Source organism: Phoca vitulina, unplaced genomic scaffold, assembly GCF_004348235.1.
Source record: "Phoca vitulina isolate PV1807 unplaced genomic scaffold, GSC_HSeal_1.0 scaffold35, whole genome shotgun sequence".
NCBI classification, from domain to species: Eukaryota; Metazoa; Chordata; class Mammalia; order Carnivora; family Phocidae; genus Phoca; species Phoca vitulina.
In genome coordinates, this window is record NW_022589738.1 from 17,346,814 (window position 1) to 17,365,485 (window position 18,672).

The 18,672-nt window shown below is 49.6% G+C and overlaps 1 protein-coding gene across 1 annotated transcript in view; it reads right to left on the reverse strand.

Annotated features, from left to right (window-relative positions):
• Window positions 1-4,959: 4,959 nt before the first annotated feature.
• The window catches only part of DIPK2B (divergent protein kinase domain 2B), a 42,026-nt gene continuing 28,313 nt past the window's right edge, over window positions 4,960-18,672 (reverse strand). Inside the window, exons 3-5 of the mRNA XM_032426781.1 lie at window positions 12,752-12,925; window positions 9,666-9,954; window positions 4,960-8,465 (exon numbers count right to left, since the gene is read on the reverse strand). Coding sequence (XP_032282672.1) covers window positions 8,125-8,465; window positions 9,666-9,954; window positions 12,752-12,925 — 804 coding nt within the window. The 3' untranslated portion in view covers window positions 4,960-8,124. The remainder of the gene's footprint in view (window positions 8,466-9,665; window positions 9,955-12,751; window positions 12,926-18,672) is intronic.

Consider the following 18,672-nt stretch of genomic DNA (forward strand, 5'->3'; position numbering starts at 1 on the left):
CTGCTAAGTTATTTGCTTTCCAGCGTTCAGAGTTTTGTTTCTATTTTTCTCCTCTCATTTCCTCCTGTGTGCTAGTCAATGCCTATTAAAAATTCCACTTACTCTCATTTTTGTAGAGGTTACAAGTGTTCAGTTGTGATTTTTAACAGTCAGTCTGTGCCTAAATCTCTCTGCATTCTTGATTACTTCCTTTGGGTAGCATCCCAGAAATGAAATTATTGGGTAGAGTATGCAATCCTTTTTGAGGCTCTTGATGAACTTTGCCAAATTAATTTTCATTAGGATTATATTTTCACCAAATTTCCATGACTTGCCTCTTTTCCTGAATATTTTCCCTGCCTTGGGTAGAATCATTACAAAAATAAAATACGAAAATATGCATTACTTTAACCAGGGGAATGTGAACTCACTTTTGGCACATATTCCCCCCTCGGGAATGATTTTTCAGAGAGAAGCTCCAGATAGGGGCTTGAGGCAGAAAGGTGGATTCAGCTAAATAGGGGGAGTGCAAAGGTGTGAAGGGGGATTTTAACTTGTGCTATATGCTCTCTCTACATGAGGTACCATGGTTTGTGTGTAGAGGGGAAGGAAGCAGAAGTGAGTATGTGAGCCCCAGGTCTCTACTGCTTTCCAGTGTGGTAGGGGTGGCCCTGGCTCGAGTATGGGCACATTCACTTAAGCCAATTGAGTAAGAGAGGAGCAGAGAAAGAGCAGTAGCAATGAAAAGGCTTGTAGTCAGTGAGCTTCACCCTAGAGTAAGCCCCAAATGGGAGACCTGAGTCTTCCTTTTTTTTTTTTTTAAAGATTTTATTTATTTATTTGGGAGAGAGAGAGAGAGACAGGGAGGGAGAGCACAGAGGGAGAATGAGAGGGAGAAGCAGATGCCCCAGTGAGCAGAGAGCCCGATGCGGGGCTCGATCCCAGGACCCTGAGATCATGACCCGAGCCGAAGGTAGACACTTAACCTACTGAGCCACCCATGCGCCCCGTGAGTTGTCCTTTTAATCCAACTCAGTTTCCATGTTTTTTTCATAGTCAGGACCATCTTATCACACCGGTAAAGCTTTCACGTTTTGGGCCATGTCTTTTGTTGTATACAGCACAGCTCCAATACGCAAGCCAGCTTCCTGACCTGGTGCCCAGCCAATTTCTGCCTCATTCCCCAAGTTGCTTTTTTTTTTTTACTTTTTATTTTGGAATAATTTTAGATGGACCCAAATGTTCCACACCAGTATACAGAATTCCCATCCGATTTCCCCTAATGTGAACATCTTACCAACCATAGGACAATTATTAAAACTAAGAAATTAACATTGATGAAATCCGATGTACTAATCGAATAGACCTTAACTGGGATTTCACCCCTCGTCCCACGGAGAAAAAGAGAAGCAGCCCACAATAGCTGGGAACTGGCCCCTTGGTGGAGTTCAGGGCTGGCCTGGCCCACACCTCGGGGCCTCCGTGTTCTTCTCGAACATAAACAATCACTCAGGTCACGAACATCAAACAAGTCCACTCTGTGACCACAAAGAATCAAGACAAAACAAGGCCACGCTGTACTCATGTCTGAACACAAACAACAGCACGAACATTGTGGAACCAAAAATAACCGAATTTCCCCTTATCCTGGCTACTATGAGTGACTGCTGCTTTCCTAACAACAGTGTTAGCTTGCTTCATCCCCCCTGTCCTAGAGGTAAGATTTATGGAGGTGTACAGTCATGGATTTACCCCCACTTCTTGACAGCATCCAATCCAGAGCAAAGCCCCACTCCCTTGAACCCTCCCCAAACTCACCTAACAAGCTCTAATCCTCTATGACATCCTTTCTGCCCCCCACTCACTGAGACACCTTATGGCGCTCCGTGGTGTGCATTTCCCCCGTTGCCATGAGCAATAAACTCAACCTGTTCCACTTGGGGGTGTGTTCCTGGTAAGTTTTGGCCGGTGGGTATTGACACCACTGATGTCCCTTTTCTGGGCCAGGATCCCATCGAGGACCCCACATTGCGTGTAATTCTCTCACCCCCACTCTGTGCTAATTCTATAGTCCTTCCTTCCCTTTCATGGCCAATTGTAGGATGTCCCTTGATTTGTTGGGTGTTACCTCATGATTCGATTGAGGTTTTGCATTTGGGGCAAGAAAACTTCAGAAGTGATGCTGTGCCCTTCTCAGGGCATCATCTCGGGGGGCACATGATGTCTATGTCACTTATCACTGCTAAGGTGGACCCTGATGGCTTGGCTAAGGTTGTGTCTGCCAGGTTCCCTCACCATCAAGTTACTATTTTTCCCTTCGTTCTTCATGAGTAGACTCAACTCAAGACAACTTTGAGTTGATGCAAATGTCCTGTGTCTCCTACTTTCATCTGGTTTGAGCTCCCACTGAGGATTCTTGCCTGCAATAATTATTAGTGTGGTGTTTGCCAAGTGGTGACTTTTCACTCCCATCGTTTCTTCTACACTTATGAATTGGAATTCTACCATAACCAAGAGCTCTTGCCTCCCCCCCTTACTTACTTATTCAAGTATTTATTTATATCAGTATGGTCTCCTAAGAATTGACTTTAATTATGGATTATAATCTATGACTATCACTATTTTGTAGCTCAGATTGTCCCAGATTTGGCAACTGGGAGTCCCTTCAAGTTGGCTTCTGTGTCCTTTTGACATGCCCCCAATTTTCTGAGCATTTCCTTTCTTTCTGGCAGCACAAGATTATTCCAGAATCATCTTCTGCTTTCCTAGTCTTGGAATCAGCCATTTCTCCAAAGAGCTCTGATTTCTTTTACTGGAGAAACCAAGACCAGGTAGTGGGGTGTCGCTGCTTATAGGCCTTCTCAGAGACAGAGCTGGGAAATAGAGTTCTAACACTCACATCTGTATTTCTGTATCTATCCATCCATGTATCTACAGCAAAAATCCTGTGTTTTTAGTGATACTTCCAATTCCAGTCCAACCTTAGAGGGTTGAAGTTTGCCTTCCCTCCTTCCTTGCTTATAACTCCTTTCTCCAATGGTAAGAAGCCTGTCTCTCATTACCCACAATATATTTACTTACCTGCTCAACACAAAATAATTTTGGAACAGCCAACCCACATCCCCATGGGAAAAATTTTACTAACTAGAGCACAATTTTTTGTGCATGGTTCTTTGTCTCCTTTCTCTTTCTTCTAAATCGAGGTGAAATTCACATAACACAAAATGAACCATTTTAAATTGTGTGCGTGGTTCTTTTTGTCTTTAGCCTTATACTGTTGTAGTCGAAATGCTTACTTTTCAAGTTACTTAGGCTAGTTCTTCGGTGTTGTTATCCTAGTCATGTGTAACACAGTTAGGTCCACTGGCTATGGTTTGTATTACATCTTAGTGCAACCCACATCCTGGGGGATCTTAATTATTTATTTGTGGGTTGTGTGAGGCATTCCCGTGGTTCTAAGAGTCAGATTTATACAAAAAGTTATACTCAGAGAAGGTTGACTCTCTCTTCGTCCCTACCTCCATTCCCATTCCTCCCTTCTTTCCACCCCATTCCCACCACCCCCTGTAGGTAACCAATCTCGTTAGCTTCTGGTTTATTCTCTCTCTCTATATATATCTATATATCTATATATCTATATATATCTGTGTGTGTATATGTATTATATAATATCTTATATATAATATATATTTTCATATAATATATATTTGTATCACAAGTGAGCTGATACATAAATGTTTGCTTATACTCTTTCTTTCTTACATGAAAGGTTGCATCCTCTAAATACTCTTGGTGCTTTGCTTTTATGTTGTTCTCGTTTAGCTGTGTATCTTGCAGATCTTTCCGTATCAGTTCATAGAGATCATCCGCATTCGTTTTCAAAGCTGCATGGCACTCCATGGTGTGGAGGTATCATGGTTTATTCAACTACTCTCCCATGTACGGGCACTTAGGTTGTTTCCAGTATTTTCGATTATAAGCAACACCACAATAAATAACTTTGACGTGCTGACTTTTGCAAGAGGGGCTGGTGCAGGATCTGACACCCTAGTGGGACGGGGTTGCTCTCTCTCCTTGTCTGCTCCTACAAAGAGCTACACGGGGCAGGCCACTTGAACTGGTTGCCCAGCTCCCCTTTGCTGGCCTGTTCCTCTCAGTTGCCTTTTGGAGGGTCATTATATCTGCAAATTCACCGCCCCCTGCCTGGGCGTTGACCCTCCCACATGTCTTGCAACTGCAACTGTTCTTAAACAGTGCCCTGAAGAGCTGCAGACAGACCAGGAGCACACCTGTGCACACGTGAGCCCAGCTGCACCAGTATACGCGGCCAACAGGCCTGGGGTGGGCAGAAAAGCCACATCTCCGCAGCCAGGCTTTCAACTGGCCAAGATGGCTTCCGCATTTCTCTTCAGTACTGAGCGCGGATGGACTTCCCAAGGCTCCCAACATTACCTGCTTGAGGAGAATTCCCTTCTGAGCCTGGGGGAGGGCTGAGCTGAGGAGGTGAGGACAGTGGCTGCCCAGCTGTCATTCATGATCAAGCCAGAGTCTGGTTAGCAGGAAGCCATAACAATGGCCCCAGTCAGACTGTCTACCAGCCTGCGGCATCCTGGCTTCCTTACGGGTCCTCTGGGCTGGAGCAGAGCCTTGGGGCTGGGATCAGGGGGCCTCCCAGAGCCTGCCACACTCTCCTTGGCTCTGTGAGGAGCCCTTTTGTGCTGGGAGACCCTCTGTTCTTGCCCTACATCTGCCTTCAGATACAGAATGCCTATATGTGCCAGGCTCTTGAGAGACACTGTATTATTGAAATAGGACAGTAACCCTGCGAGGGCAGAGCCTTTCCTCCCCATCTTATGCAGGCTCAGAGAGGTTAAACAACTTGCCCAAGGTTACCCAGGAACCAGCCGAATCATTACTTGAAACCAGCTCTGTCTGATTCCAGGGCTGTAGATCTTTCCCCAAAGAATACAAGTCGAGCAAAGTATTGATTTATTTAGCAAACTCTTTATCTTTTAACCCTAGAGGAAACTTTCAGGCTCACGGAATCACTGGCGGGCAGAAGTCAGATGCTACAGGAGAGGACTGGAAAAATGGTCACTTTGAATGAATCGCTTGAACCCGTTTCCTCCTTCGAAGAGTCGGACTTGCCCGCCAGGCTGTGGTTCTGCCCACGTCAGGCTGCGGCAGGTGGAATGCATTCTCGTAGCTCAGTTCCTTTGCCATGGTGGTTGTTCTGTATTTCATATATGGCCTCTGGTCCCACACCTAGTTCCCTTGGTGGTGGAGGTCAAAGGAGATGCCAGTGAACCCCAGGGACGTTCTCTGCCGAGGTGAACGGTTCATATTCTCAGGCACCCAGGGCCAGCTTCACGGGCACGCAAGCTCTGCAGTCTCATGGGGCCTGCGCTTGGTTTCATGCTCTGTTGTCTGGCCAGTCTTAATAACAGGAGGCCCCACTTTTTCATTTTGCATGAGGCCCCGCAAATTAGGGAGCTGGTCCTGCAGGCCAAAAAGGCAGTAGCTAAAAACTCTCAGGGAAGCCGCTCTGTCCTGCGTATGGCCGGCAACGTGTCTCCGTCTGTTTGGGTGGCTTTAACAAAATACCATAGACCCGGGGGCGGGGGGGCTGACAAGCAACAGACATTTATTTCTCACAGTTCTGGAGGGCTGGGAAGTCTGAGATCAAGGCGCTGGCAGGTTCTGTGTCTGGAGAGAGCCCTCTTGCTGGTGCATAGATGGCCATCTCCTTCCTGCGTCCTCATGTGGCAGGAGGGGCAAGGGGGCTCCGTGGGGTCTCTTTTAGAAGGGCACTGATCCCATCCATGAGGGTTCCATCCTCATGAGCCAATCACCTCCCCAAGGCCCCAGCACCTAATACCATCACACTGGGGGTTAGGATTTCTAGAGAGGAATTCTGGGGAGACACATGAGTCTAGAGAACATAGTATGTGACAAACGCCAAGCAAAAGGGCCTAAAGAGTGTACTGTTTTTCGAGCACCTGCTCTGTGCCCGGCCGGCTTGCTACGGAGAACACAAAGCGCCCTCACCACCGCCATCTGCCATCCGCCATCCGGAGGCTGCTCTCAGCCGGATGGGAGGGTGGGACACAGATCTCTCCGGAATACCCTTCGGATTAGCTTCACATGGGCACAGACCTATGGTTCAGGGGTACAGAGAGGGGATTCAAAAAGGGCTCCCTGGGGTCCGGGCTGTCAGGAAAAGCACTGGGTCAAGGTAGGACTCAGACAGGATCTTACATGATGTGTGGGACTTGGTAAGTGGAGAAATGGAACCGTCTGAACCTCAGCCCTGGGTACAGATGCACACGACCCACTCCCTCACGGTCGGGCCTGGCCTTTGAACCCATCACTGTAGACTGGACTTGGGGAATATTGCAGGTTGGGTCAATCCTCTCCCCTCCAGACCGAGCCAGAAGGCCACCGTCTCCAACACTCTCAGGCAGCCCAGGCCTGCCCTTCCAGAAGCTTGGCCTGCCATCCTCGCTATCATGGTTGCCCCGGGGATTAGTGCCTGGAGCTGTCAAAAGGCAAACCCCCCCAAGGCAAGCAATCTGGTGGACAATGAAATAAGACGTTTCTTGGCCCATCTTTAAATGTGAGTGAAGGGGCCAAAACTGGGTAGGACAGGGTGCGAATCAGCAGCCGAAGGGGAAGGCAAGAGGAGCATGGACCATCTCAACAAGTTGCTCTTCCTCCTGGGCCTCAGTTTCCCCGTCTGTATTATGATACCTATTAAGTCAGGCATTCTGACCTAAAGGTGGTGATTTAGAGGGAGACGAGAGGAGGCCGACTGGGAGGTCCCTAAGGGTAGAGGGCTGACAGGGAGGCTGGACAAAGGGTCAAAGAGCCCCCCACTAAGGCTTGAGGGGCCAGGGTAAGAATCCACATGGAAGCCCACATACCATGTGACTAAATATTTCAAAGGTATAAAGCAAACTAACACACTATTGAATAGAATACGTTCTGTTGGCTGACCTTGAAAAAATACTGTTGCAACGACCCATAAGGCCGAGTTCAAGAAAAATTCTCAGACTCCTTCGACTGCTACACTGGAGGCCGCAGTGAGGACAGAGCTGGCCTGGGGCCCCGGCTGTGGCTGGCGTGTCCTGCTCAGGCCTCCGGCTCCAGGGAGCAGAGCTGGCCGCCGGCCCTGCACTGTGCTCTCAACGCCATCTCTGCGGGGAGGCCAAGGTCACGCTTCCCACAGGCTCTTCCCTGCCAACGACTGAGGGCAGCAGGGCCCTGTGGAACCTTCCTTTAGATATAGCACCAATGCCACTCTTAGAATGCCTCTGCTGACCTTCTCTGCCTCACTTGGGCTCAGACTGGCAACACCGCCTTCTTCCCTCCTATGCAGCGATCTTCTTTAATACGATCCTTGCCCGAATGACCCTCGTCCTGACACCTGCTTCTCAGAGGTCCCGGATGAACACATTGGCCCCCCACCCACCGCTCATCTGTTCTCAGCCGGGTCTCCTTCTCACGCCACGAGGTGCCTCACAGGAGCACCTGGGACCCTAGGCACCCAGACTGTGCACCTGTCCATGCGTTTCCTTGGCCTGTCGTCTCCTCACTCCATGGCAGTGTGGGCAGCACGGCGGGAGGGCTAGTGCGAGCGCCCGGGGAGCAAGAAGGGGGCCCCTCATGTTTGAGCCTGACACGGTCCTGGCCAGGGGCCTCACCTTCCCCCTGCCTTCCCTCCATGTCAGCCTCCACCTCCACGGCTCTGTCCCATGTGTCCTGCCTGCGCATGTTTCCGGAACACTCTCTGTAACCACCTGCCCGTGTCCCTGGCCCTTCACATCCCTGTCTTCTTTCAGTAACTCAAGAGTCTGGTGGAGAACAGAGGACACTGAGGCTCAGCGAGATCCAGTGAGTGTCTGCGGTCGGGTCTTCTCCGGCCCAGCCCGGGGCTTCTCCGTGACGCTGTAGCCAGCAGGGGCAACCGTGCTGTGCGGCACGACTCCCCTCTGGTCGTCAGAGTGTTCCTTCGTTCCCGGGAAATGAAGGTGCCTCTCTCTGAATGTCCCAGGACGGAGCTGCTTCTTTCAACCTTGCAGCGACCCACCTGGGCAAGGGAGGACCAGGGACGTTGTCCCCGGAGGCCGGCAAGGCTCCAGCCGCTCAGAACTTATCATTATACTTGCAGTCTGGGTAGCGGTAGGCAAATCTGGGGTCACAGGTTCTCAGGGGCCTCAAGATGTCCTTCAGCCGGCTGGCGGCCCCGAGCACTTCGGGGTCGGGGTGGGCACCCTCCCCACACTGGGCAAGTGCCCTGTCTATCTCCTCCTGCACCGGGGAGGGGAACTTCCCCAGGAGGAGTCGAGGTAGCAGCTGCCGACACACGAGCACCAAGCTCTGCTTCTCCGGGATGGCGTAGCAGGAGGGCAGCTCGGCCTGGCAACCCGAAAGCAGGCAGCTGAAGATGTCTTTACTCTCTCCTGCCCCGGCGGCTGCCGGGCTGCCTAGAAGAGAGATGCACAATATTACACACCCTACGACCTGCGCTCCTTGCAGGGGAGTGGAGCGGGGCGGGAGTGGGGGGAGCGCCACTAATTAGAATGTTTAGTGTCCTAGCATCTCCTGTCACCAGGAGATTTAGAGCTTGGGGACACAGTGGTCCCTGCTGAGGACAACACGGGAGGGACTCTCTGTGCTATGGCAGGAGGAGGCCACGGCATGGAAAAATGCGCTGATCCCCGCCAGAGTTTGGGCTTCTAATTGTAGGGCTCACCCCCACACTGTGATTCTCCCGTTATTATTGTGGAAGGAGTGAATGCAGGAAATGCCTAGGACCCGTCTCATCCGCCCGTGTGGAGTACAACGTTGGGAGAAAGAGCAGGAAGAGCAGGTGATGAAGAATACGCATGCAGTGGGGGCCGGTGGGACTGCCCAGCACAGTGGTTTCCGTCGCCCCAATATTCTGCCATCAGCCTCATTTCTTCTGACTCGATTCTTCTTAAGAAAGGCAACTCAGGAAATGAGTCAGTGCGGTTTCACTGGTCAGTCTTCGGAGGCCTTCTCATATCAGCAAAATCAGAGATCAGAGAAGAAAAGCCTCCGTCCTGTGACTGGGCTCAGAAAATGTGGTCACCGCTCAGGACTGGGATGTTCAAAGAGTTCTAGAACGCTCGCTGAGCCTGTGCCGGCGGGGAGAAACCCGATTCACTCATATACCACATTTGATGCCATGCTCTTTCATTGGGAAAGTTTAGAAAAAGCAAAGGTGCCCAGATGGATGGCACCGTGGACCAGGGCATCAGCCGGATAGGGACGTTTCAGATAAAGGCTAGAAGTATCAGAGAGAGAGGCTCCGAGGAGGCGGATCCGGAGGTGCGGCCTGTGTGAAGGCGGGCAGGGCAGGCGGCCCGTGTGCCACACAGATGGCCTGGGACACCAGCAGCGCCCTGAGGGTGTAGGCGGGGCCGCGGGGCAGAAGGCCCCCGTGGACAAGGTCAAGTCCGGTTCCCCTTTGGAGAGGGAGTTGGAGCCCAGACTCAAAAGGAGAAGAGGGACATTTTACGAACTGGGGCTGCTCTTACGGTGACACACGGAGACCGGAACGGCCCCAGGGTGCGACCGCCTCCACCCCAGTCACCCCTCCCTGGCCCCTGTCACCCTGACTTCCCCTCTACCAGCTGCTCAGTGAGGCCCATGCTGGGTACCTTCCTGCTTGTCGATGACGCCCAAGGCGCTGGCATCCCGGATGAACAGATGCCCGTTGTTAAAGATGCCAAACGTGCCCGCGTCGACGTGGGTGAAGTAGAAGAAGTAGTTCAAGTCATTGCTCCTCAGGGACTCGAGGACACCGAGGAGCTGGTAGGCCAGGTCGGCCGCCTGGTCCGGGGCCGCGCCGTAGAAGTCCCGCAGCGGGCTGGTGCTGGTGCTGACCGCCAGTCGGCCGCAGGAGCCCAGGTACTTGGGCAGCGGCCAGCCCTCGGCGCCCGGGAAGATCTGCCGAGCGGGAAGGGGGAGGTATTCGAGGATGAGAGACAACAACTCGCCCCCGCCTCTCACCAGGAGCCTCCAGAGGGATGAGCCTCACCGGGCCCCCTCCGTCTCCGGATGCCTCGGCCGTGTGTCCCTCAGCCTATTCTGACCTCTTGGACCAGGGACCCCCCCACCCTTTCGTTCCATTGTCGATGGATGAAGGCATTCAGAAAAGTCAGTCCCTATGTCCATGCAGCGGATGCATTTCAACAGGTTCCCCAAGCGAGGGCCGATTTTCCATGGGCTTCCAGATTCAGGGGACTATGTTTATTTTAAGAGCTGAAGAGTCGAAAAAAATGCGACTCGTTTTTGGGATTTCACGGGCAGCCCTGCCTAGGAAGAGGCCATGGGGTGAAACAAGAGGGTCAAGTTCAGGCCGATGTAAAGGAAAATATTTTCAAAAATAGCAGTGCAGGCACACGTTCTGGGAAAGAACAAAAATCACGACAGTGGCCCTTGGTGGCTCGAGTCCGGGGAACCATGGTGCTGGCTCTGGGTGAATCTGCCTGGCCGGGGTAACTACCTACTCACAGATGCTGCACCTGCCCCCGCCCCCCGACTGACTGGAACCTTCTGACTGCTTAACACTGATCTCCGGAAGCACACAGCCCTGGTGGGTCTCCTTGGTGTCCTGGTAAGAGCACCACATTCGTGGATTTCTGAGATGAAAAAGGAAGGAGGGAATCCTGGCTGCTCTTTTCTTGACTATTTATTGAAGCAGCTGTATCTGGAATGGTGTTTCTTTAAACGAGGGAGAAATGACAGAAACTATAAATACCACTTTTTTTTTCTTCTTTTCCTTCTTTAAAAAAAAAAAAAAAGTTATCCCCCTCTCGGACAATTTTCTGTAGTCTTCTGTCCATTTTAACCCACCCGCTGGTTGTGAAGAACCTTTTCTTGCTTCCCCTGCCCACCCGGGACCTCTCCCACTAAGTGCTGTGGAGGGAGGTCCCGGGCCCCCTGGCGAAGTCTAACTACGCAGCTGCGGGGTCATCCTGGGGTTGGACAAGGGTGACAAGATCCAGGCTCTTCCCAGGTGGGGCCAGGGGTGGATGGAGGGACCTGGCCCAGGCCTCTCAGGAGTCCGCTGCCACCACTGAGGTTAGGATGCTGGGAAAAGGAGACCCCCAAGAGGGACAACCAGCAGTTCCTTCTCCTTCTCTAGGATTTAAAATGCCAATGTTACTAGGCAGGTTTTAGCATATGGACCTTGCAGTCAGACAGCTCTGGGTTTGGGTCCCATTGCTGACATTAGCTAAGTGACTGTGGTTAAGTCACCTCACATCTCTGAGCACCCCCTACCTCATCTGGAAAAGGGGACAATAATAATATTTCAGTGGGGTTGTGGAGTTGTGATGTAAAACATTCAACACAAAACCCTGTACACAGTAGGTGCTTAATAACTAAGAGCACCTCATTGATTATATATCAATATATATTAATTATTCATATATTAATAAATATGCATTAGACAGTAAGTTATATATTAATATATTAATAATTATATATCACATTATATTATGATTATTAATATATTATATTGTCTGTTATTATATAATCATATATAATTATATAAACTATATATAATATATAAACTATATAATATATTAATAATCATATAGATTATTAATAACCATATAGATTATTAATGTATTATCACATATGTTATATATGATAATATATTATATAATTATTATATATTATGCATTATATAATCTATATTATAATATATATAATATTATATAATTATATTAATAATATATTATATTAATCATATTAATCATATATAATGTATATGATTATTATAGAATATATGTCATATATTATATATATTATAACTTATATGATTATTATATATCATTTTATATATTATATATTACATATTATGCTATATATAATAATGATTATATATTAGTTATATATATAATTATATATAACAAATAATATATAATAATAAACATCATATAATTAGATGTATCATAAATAATAAATGAAATAATTATATATAAATATATTTATATCCATTAGTTAATATAGACTAAAATATGTAATATAACAATATAACAATGATTACTGATTATGTATAATTAATAACTATATATAATTATATTTAAAATTGAATTGACATGATGAAATTAATAATTATGTAATATTATGTGATAATAAACATTAAGTGTTTTTGTTGTGGCATCTTCCTTCTCTACTTGCACCTTCTCCCTCTCCTTTCCTTCTCTTTTCTTTCCCCTCCCTCTCCTTTCTCTCCTCCTTCCCTCATTCTTCTTCCTCCTTCTGCTCCTCCTCTCCCTCCTCTTTCTCCCTCCTCTCTCTAGCCCTCCTCCTTTTTCCGTTCCTTCCTCCCACTTCCTAGTTTCCTTTGTGCCCACACCGTGAGCGTCCTGACCCTTGGGATTTGGGGGAAATCGGTATGATTGGGCTCCACATGCTCTGCGGATGCTTGCTGACTTGCTAAGTGTCTGTCTCCACCTCTGGACTGGAAACTGCACGGAAATCGGGGCCACCATGACTGCCTCGTTGACCAGTGTATCCCCGGGTTCTAGTGCACCCTCATTTACTTGACCATTCCCCTACTGATGGGCATCTACCCTACTTCCATTTTTCTCTCCTTTCCAGGTATGACTGCAGGGCATATCTCCCGGTGGTGGCCCCAAGGCTCTGGGTAAAGGGGAAGAGAGCTCAACCCAGGGCTGGCCCCCTTGGAGCCCGACATGAAGCCCCTCCCTGGGCGGGGGTCACTGCATACCTGCAGGAGGATGGGATGAGCATTGACAGCCAGGGTGTAGAGCAGACGCAGCTTGTCGCGGTCAGTGAAGTGGTCCATGAAGATGCTGCCGGCGTCGGCCACCTCAGCATAGCGCCGGACCACACGGTCCAGGAGTCGCTGCGACGGGCAGCGCAGGAAGGGGCTGGGCAGGCCCTGCAGGGGGTGGGTGGGAGAGACCCCAGGAGGGGGGGGAAAGGTGCTGAGCTCTCGTGGAGAGCCATCAGGATGGGACATAAGCAGGCTCTGCTGGTGGGGGAGACACCAGGGTTGGGGGACAAGATGGGCCTTGTCGGGGAGAGACCCTAGGTCAGGAAGGGGGCGTCTGAACACTATTGGAGGGTGGGGTGTAAGGGGCTGTGCGGGCGCGGGCTGGGGTCCTGGGGAGAGACCCCGAGGGCCAAGGAGAACGGACTGAGCCATCCTAGGGGCAGGGCAGGCGGGCACTGGGCAGGTGGCACACCCCAGCACGCACTCAACACGTTGGAGCACCTGCATCTCCACCACCATCGCACCCCCACTCCGCCTCTCCACAGAGAGCCAGTCTCAGGCTGGATTAATCAGATCAGCCCTCTGCCAATGACCTTTAGATTCCTTCCACCATTTCATGACGATGTCACTGCAGTTGTGACACTAACACACCTGAGCGTCTTCCCATGTGCCACTTTGTTCTTTTTTTTTTTTTTTTTGTGGTGGTAGAGGTCATACTTGTGTCATTCCAGATTTTTTTTTAAGATTTTATTTACCCACCTGAGAGAGAGAGCGAGAGCGAGAGAGTGAGAGAGAGAGCACGACCAGTGGGAGGAAGGGCAGAGGGAGAGGGAGAAGCAGACCCCCTACTGAGCAGGGAGCCCGACGTGGGGCTCAATCCCGGGCCTCCAGAATCATGACCTGAGCCGAAGGCAGCCTCTCAACAGACTGAGCCACCCAAGTGCCCCTACTTTGTTCTTCTTGGGCTAAAATTGGGAGGCACGGACCTCTGTTTATTTTCCACGACCTTCCACCCCACCCCTGTACCTTTTTCTTCACATTGAACAAACACAATGAACCCAACCTATGAATAAAAGGAAACAAACAGTTAAAACTAGGGGCCTGGGGCCCAGTTGGCCAGAAATCAGCTCCGGGGCCACACCAAGCAGCTAGCTGTGTGACCTTGGACAAGTTCCTTACACGTCTCTCTGTACTATGGGTTACAGTGTAAGGAGAGGGTGCCGGTAACAGCACACTAAGAGATCGTGAGGATCAAAAAAAAAGCTAACAGGTGTAAAATACTAGAACAGTGCCTGGCCAGCAGTAAGCACTCAATAAATGCTATCTGCTCTTATTAAATGGAAAAAGTTTAAACTCGGGGCTCCTGGGTGGCTCATTTGGTTAAGTGTCTGCCTTCGGCTCAGGTCATGATCCCGGGGTCCTGGGATCGAGCCCCGCATCGGGCTCCCTGATCAGTGGGGAGCCTGCATTTCCCTCTCCCACTCACCCTGCTTGTGTTCCCTCTCTCGCTGTCTCTCTCTTTGTCAAATAAATAAATAAATCTTAAAAAAAGTTTAAATCATCGAACATTATATCAAAAACTAATGATGTACTATACCTTGGCTAATTGAATTTAAAAAAAAAGTTTAAACTCCCAGCACAGAGAATAGCGGTGATAGCCAATGATAGCAGTGATAGCAAGAGTCCGGCTTTGCGGGTAAGAGGATTTTCAAGTTCTAAGAGCCTGGCTTCCAAGATGAAAGATCGAGGGCAGAAAAGTGTGCCCCCAGGTGTCTGTAGATGGTGTTTGCAGGCTGCCTGCCTAGTGGAGGTGCTGACCGAGTGAGCCGTGGGGGTAGGTGGCGAGGGGCAGTCTCCAGAGCCCTGGACACCCGGGCACTTGGCAGGGCCAGCAGCCTGGAGCCCTCCCTCTCCCCAGCCAGAACCCAGGAGGGTTGGAAGCACCACTGGGAGCCGGGAGAAGTCTCGAGAGTCTTGGAGGTTGATGAGGGCATGGGCAGGCTCACAGGGTAGGATGCTCAACCATCCCTGTCTGCTTGGGACTGAGGGTTTCCTGGAACGTGGAGCTTTCAGAGCTAAAACTGGGAACCCGAGACAGTTGCTTGCTCACTCTACCACAGGGTCGCAGCTGGACTGTGGCTTCTGCTCCCAGACAAGGACCGGAACCGACTGGCAGAAGCCAGCGTGGATGCTTGTTGAACTACCATGATCTGGGTACCCAGTGAACCCCTGGGCTCCCCAGGGACGGAGGGGGCTGGTCCAAATCCTGAACTGACTGGGCATGATGAAATGTGACTGGGGTTACCCGACAGTGTTTAGATGCCACTTCCTACTGCCTGGGGGGGGTGGTGGGTGAGAGCACAGGAGTTGAGCTCAGGGAGAGAAAATTAAAGAACATTCCATGTTGGCACCTCTGAGTCTGTGAGTGTCCAATTCATGTGCACTCCAGCCTTCGGGAACGTGTATAGATGGGAGGAGAGGGGACAAACCCACCACATGCCAGGCAGCGGGCTGCGGATTTCCCATGTGATTTCTCATTTAATCCTCCCAGGCACCCACGAGGCAGGTGCCATTATGAGCCTCCTTTTGCAACCGAGGAATTGGAAGTCTGCCGATTGTAGGTAAGGGGTGGATTCAGGATTTGAACCTGGTGTGGACCGCATGTTTGCTCCCCTGCCCCTCCTCAACACCTCACCCCCTCCAACGCAATTCATATATTGAAACCCTAATCCCCAGTGCGATGGCATCAGGAGGTGGGGCCTTTGGGAATTAACTAGGCCAGGAGGGCAGAGCCCTCCTGATGGGATTAGTGCCCTTTTAAGAAGAGCCGTGAGAGCACCATGTGAGGATACAATGAGAAGGCAGCTGTCTGCAAACCCGGAAGAGAGCTTCCCCTGGGAGCCAATTGGCTGGCACCTTGATCTTGAACTTCCCAGCCTCCAGAAGTGTGAGAAATAGTCTTCTGTTCTTTAACCCACCTAGTCTATGGTACTCTGTTATAGTAGCCCGAGCCAAGATAGGACCCAGTTGTTTCGACTTCAATGTCCATGCAGTTTCCCCTGTAATAGGACCTGCCCCCAACCCCCCCCTCCCTCCAGCCCCATAAGCTACCCAGGTGGAGACCAGAGAAGATGATTTAAAGCTAGGAGAACATCTCTTTGCTTTTCTTTTTTCTCTTTTCTTTTTAAAGATTTTATTTATTTATTTGACAGAGAGAGAGAGAGAGACAGCACAAGCAGGGGGAGCAGCAGAGGGAGAGGGACTCCCCTCTGGCAGGGAACCCCATGCAGGCTTGATCCAAGGACCCCGGGATCACGACCCAAGCTGAAGGCAGACGCTTAACTGACTGAGCCACCCAGGCACCCCCATCTCTTTGCTTCTGATAGTCTTTCCAAGGCAGCCTGAAATTCCACCATTACAGATAATCGTTGGGGACTGGGGGAGGTAAGTAATCTCTTCTCTCCTGCGAGAGCCAGCTCTCAAGTGAAAAAACCTCTGGGAGAGGTAGGACACTAATTGGCCATAACGGCAGCAATAATAATAGGTGATCATTATTGAGAGCTTTCTATACGACAGGATGTTCTAAGCCCCTCACATGTAGTGTATTCTTTCATTTACTCCTTACAAGACCCTAGTGAGGGAGGTACTATTAATATTGATGAATTCAAACATTTCCTTGGACCTAAGAGTTCATTTTTTCCTTCTGATTCTAAAAGAAATGAAAACATGTCCATGGGCCCCTCCGAATCTTCTTGGAGGACAGTGACGTCCAGGCTGAGGCCTGAAGTGTGGGTAGAGTGAACCTGTAGAGAGGGTGGGAGAGGATTCTATGCAGAGGGAACACCTTGCATTACCTTGAGATAAGAAAGAATATGCTGGACTGCAAGTAGGTTAGTATCTTTGAAGGTGAAGTATCGCTAGTAACGGTTGACAGAAAAGAAGCCCAGATAGCAGGAACATCGGAGTCATTTTAAGGAATTTTAATTTTATCCAGAAGCGATGGGGAGCCACTGAAGGCCTTGAGCAGGGGAGGGATATACTCAGATATGCATTTTAGGGAAAAGATTCTGGGTGTAGCATGAAGTGTGGATTCAGAGGTGTCCAAGACTGCTATTTATGGACTCCTGGATGTTAGTGAGGCATACGGCTGCCCAGAATGAAGATTACATTCTCAGCTTCTTTTGCAGCTAAGTGTGGTAGTGTGACTAGGTACTGGTCAATGAAATATAAGTAGAAATTTCTGGGAAGGATCTTTTAAGGGAGAGGGTGTATCCTTCTTCATTCTTTTTTTTTTTTTCCCCTGGCTGGAATGTGGAAGTGATGGCTGGTGCTTAGGCAGCCATCTTGGATCAGGGCTTTGTAGAGGAGCAAAATGAAAGTAGCCCAGATCCCTGAGAATCACAGAGCCACTACATCAGCCCTGGATAGCTATGTATTAGTTTCTTTTATGTAAAAGAGAAGAATATTTTGATCTTGTTTAAGCCACTGTTATTTGGATTTTTTGTCATACGCAAATGAACCTAATCCTAAATATCACAGGAAGAAAGAGTGGAGGCAGGAAAGTCAGGAAGATGCAGGGCTCCAGGTGTGAGATGAGAGAATGAAAAGATTTGAAGATATTTGTTGGTGGTAGAATTTATAAACCTTGGTGACTGGCTGGATGGGGGAGGAGGGGCAAGAAAGAGGGAGGTGTCAGAGGAAGTACCACCAGAGGTATCATTTGCTAAGGTGGTTTTATTTTTTAAAAATTTTTTAAAGATTTTATTTATTTATTTGAGAGAGAGAGCAAGCACCAGCAAAGGGGGGGGGGGGGGTGGAAGGGCAGAGGGAGAGAGAGAAGCAGACTCCCTGCTGAGCAGGAAGCCCAACTCAGGGTTTGATCCCAGGACCCTGAGATCATGACCTGAGCTGAAGGCAGACGCTTAACCAACTGAGCCACCCAGATGCCCCATAAGGTGGTTTTAAAACATGTTCACAAAGTCTTTGACACTCCTCCCATCAAGGGGTGAAGTCTAATTCCCCTACCTGGAATATGGACTGGCCTTGGTGACTCAAGTCTAGTGACTGGCACACTTATAGGAGTGATGCTACATGACTTCTGAGCCTTGGCCATGAAAGGTGACTCAGCTTCTCCTTGGCTCTCTCCTGTCCCCAGCCACCATGCGGTAAGGAAGCCCAGGCCACATGGAGAGAAAACAAGATCCCCAGCCTTCACCCCAGGGGAGTGCCTAGCTGACAGCCAGCCCCGACTTGCCAGCCACGTGAATGAGCCATCTTGGAAATGGCTCCTCTTGTGCTGGATTGAGCCACGTCAGCAGATGCCACGTGGAGCTTGGTGAGCCTTCCCTTCTAAGCCCTGCCCAAATTGCATATTTATGAGCAAAACTGATGATTGTTGTTGTTTTAAGCCACCAAGTTTTGAAGTGGTTTGTTACACAGCAATGAGTAACTGATATATTTGCAGAGAAGATTCTGGGCCACCTCTTGAACTACAGCCAGAAAAGGCTTGAAAACTGTCTTGTACCCCAACTCCCTTTACAGTGGCGGCAGCTGCTGCTCAGAGTCCCCCTCAGAGAGTGGGGCTCCATCTAGTTCTGTTTAGTGTGTGCTGGCCACGCGCAAGCCCACAATTATATTGGCTAATGGCAAACAGAATTGGGAAATCAAACATTTTTCAATAAAATCAAGACTCATTCCAAAGCAAAATACAGCATTTTTGGGGATGCGCCACTGCTCCGGAGTTTCCAAATCACTCCTCCCTTCCACATACATGGGCCACAAGGCTAAATCAGCACCTTCCAATGAGAGGCAAAAGGACAACCAAACCTTGGTCCACTGTTGCCCTTCCCCTCCCATTCTTGCCTGGATTCCTCATCCTTCTCTTTCTGGTCTGGTGCCATCCCTTAGGGAAC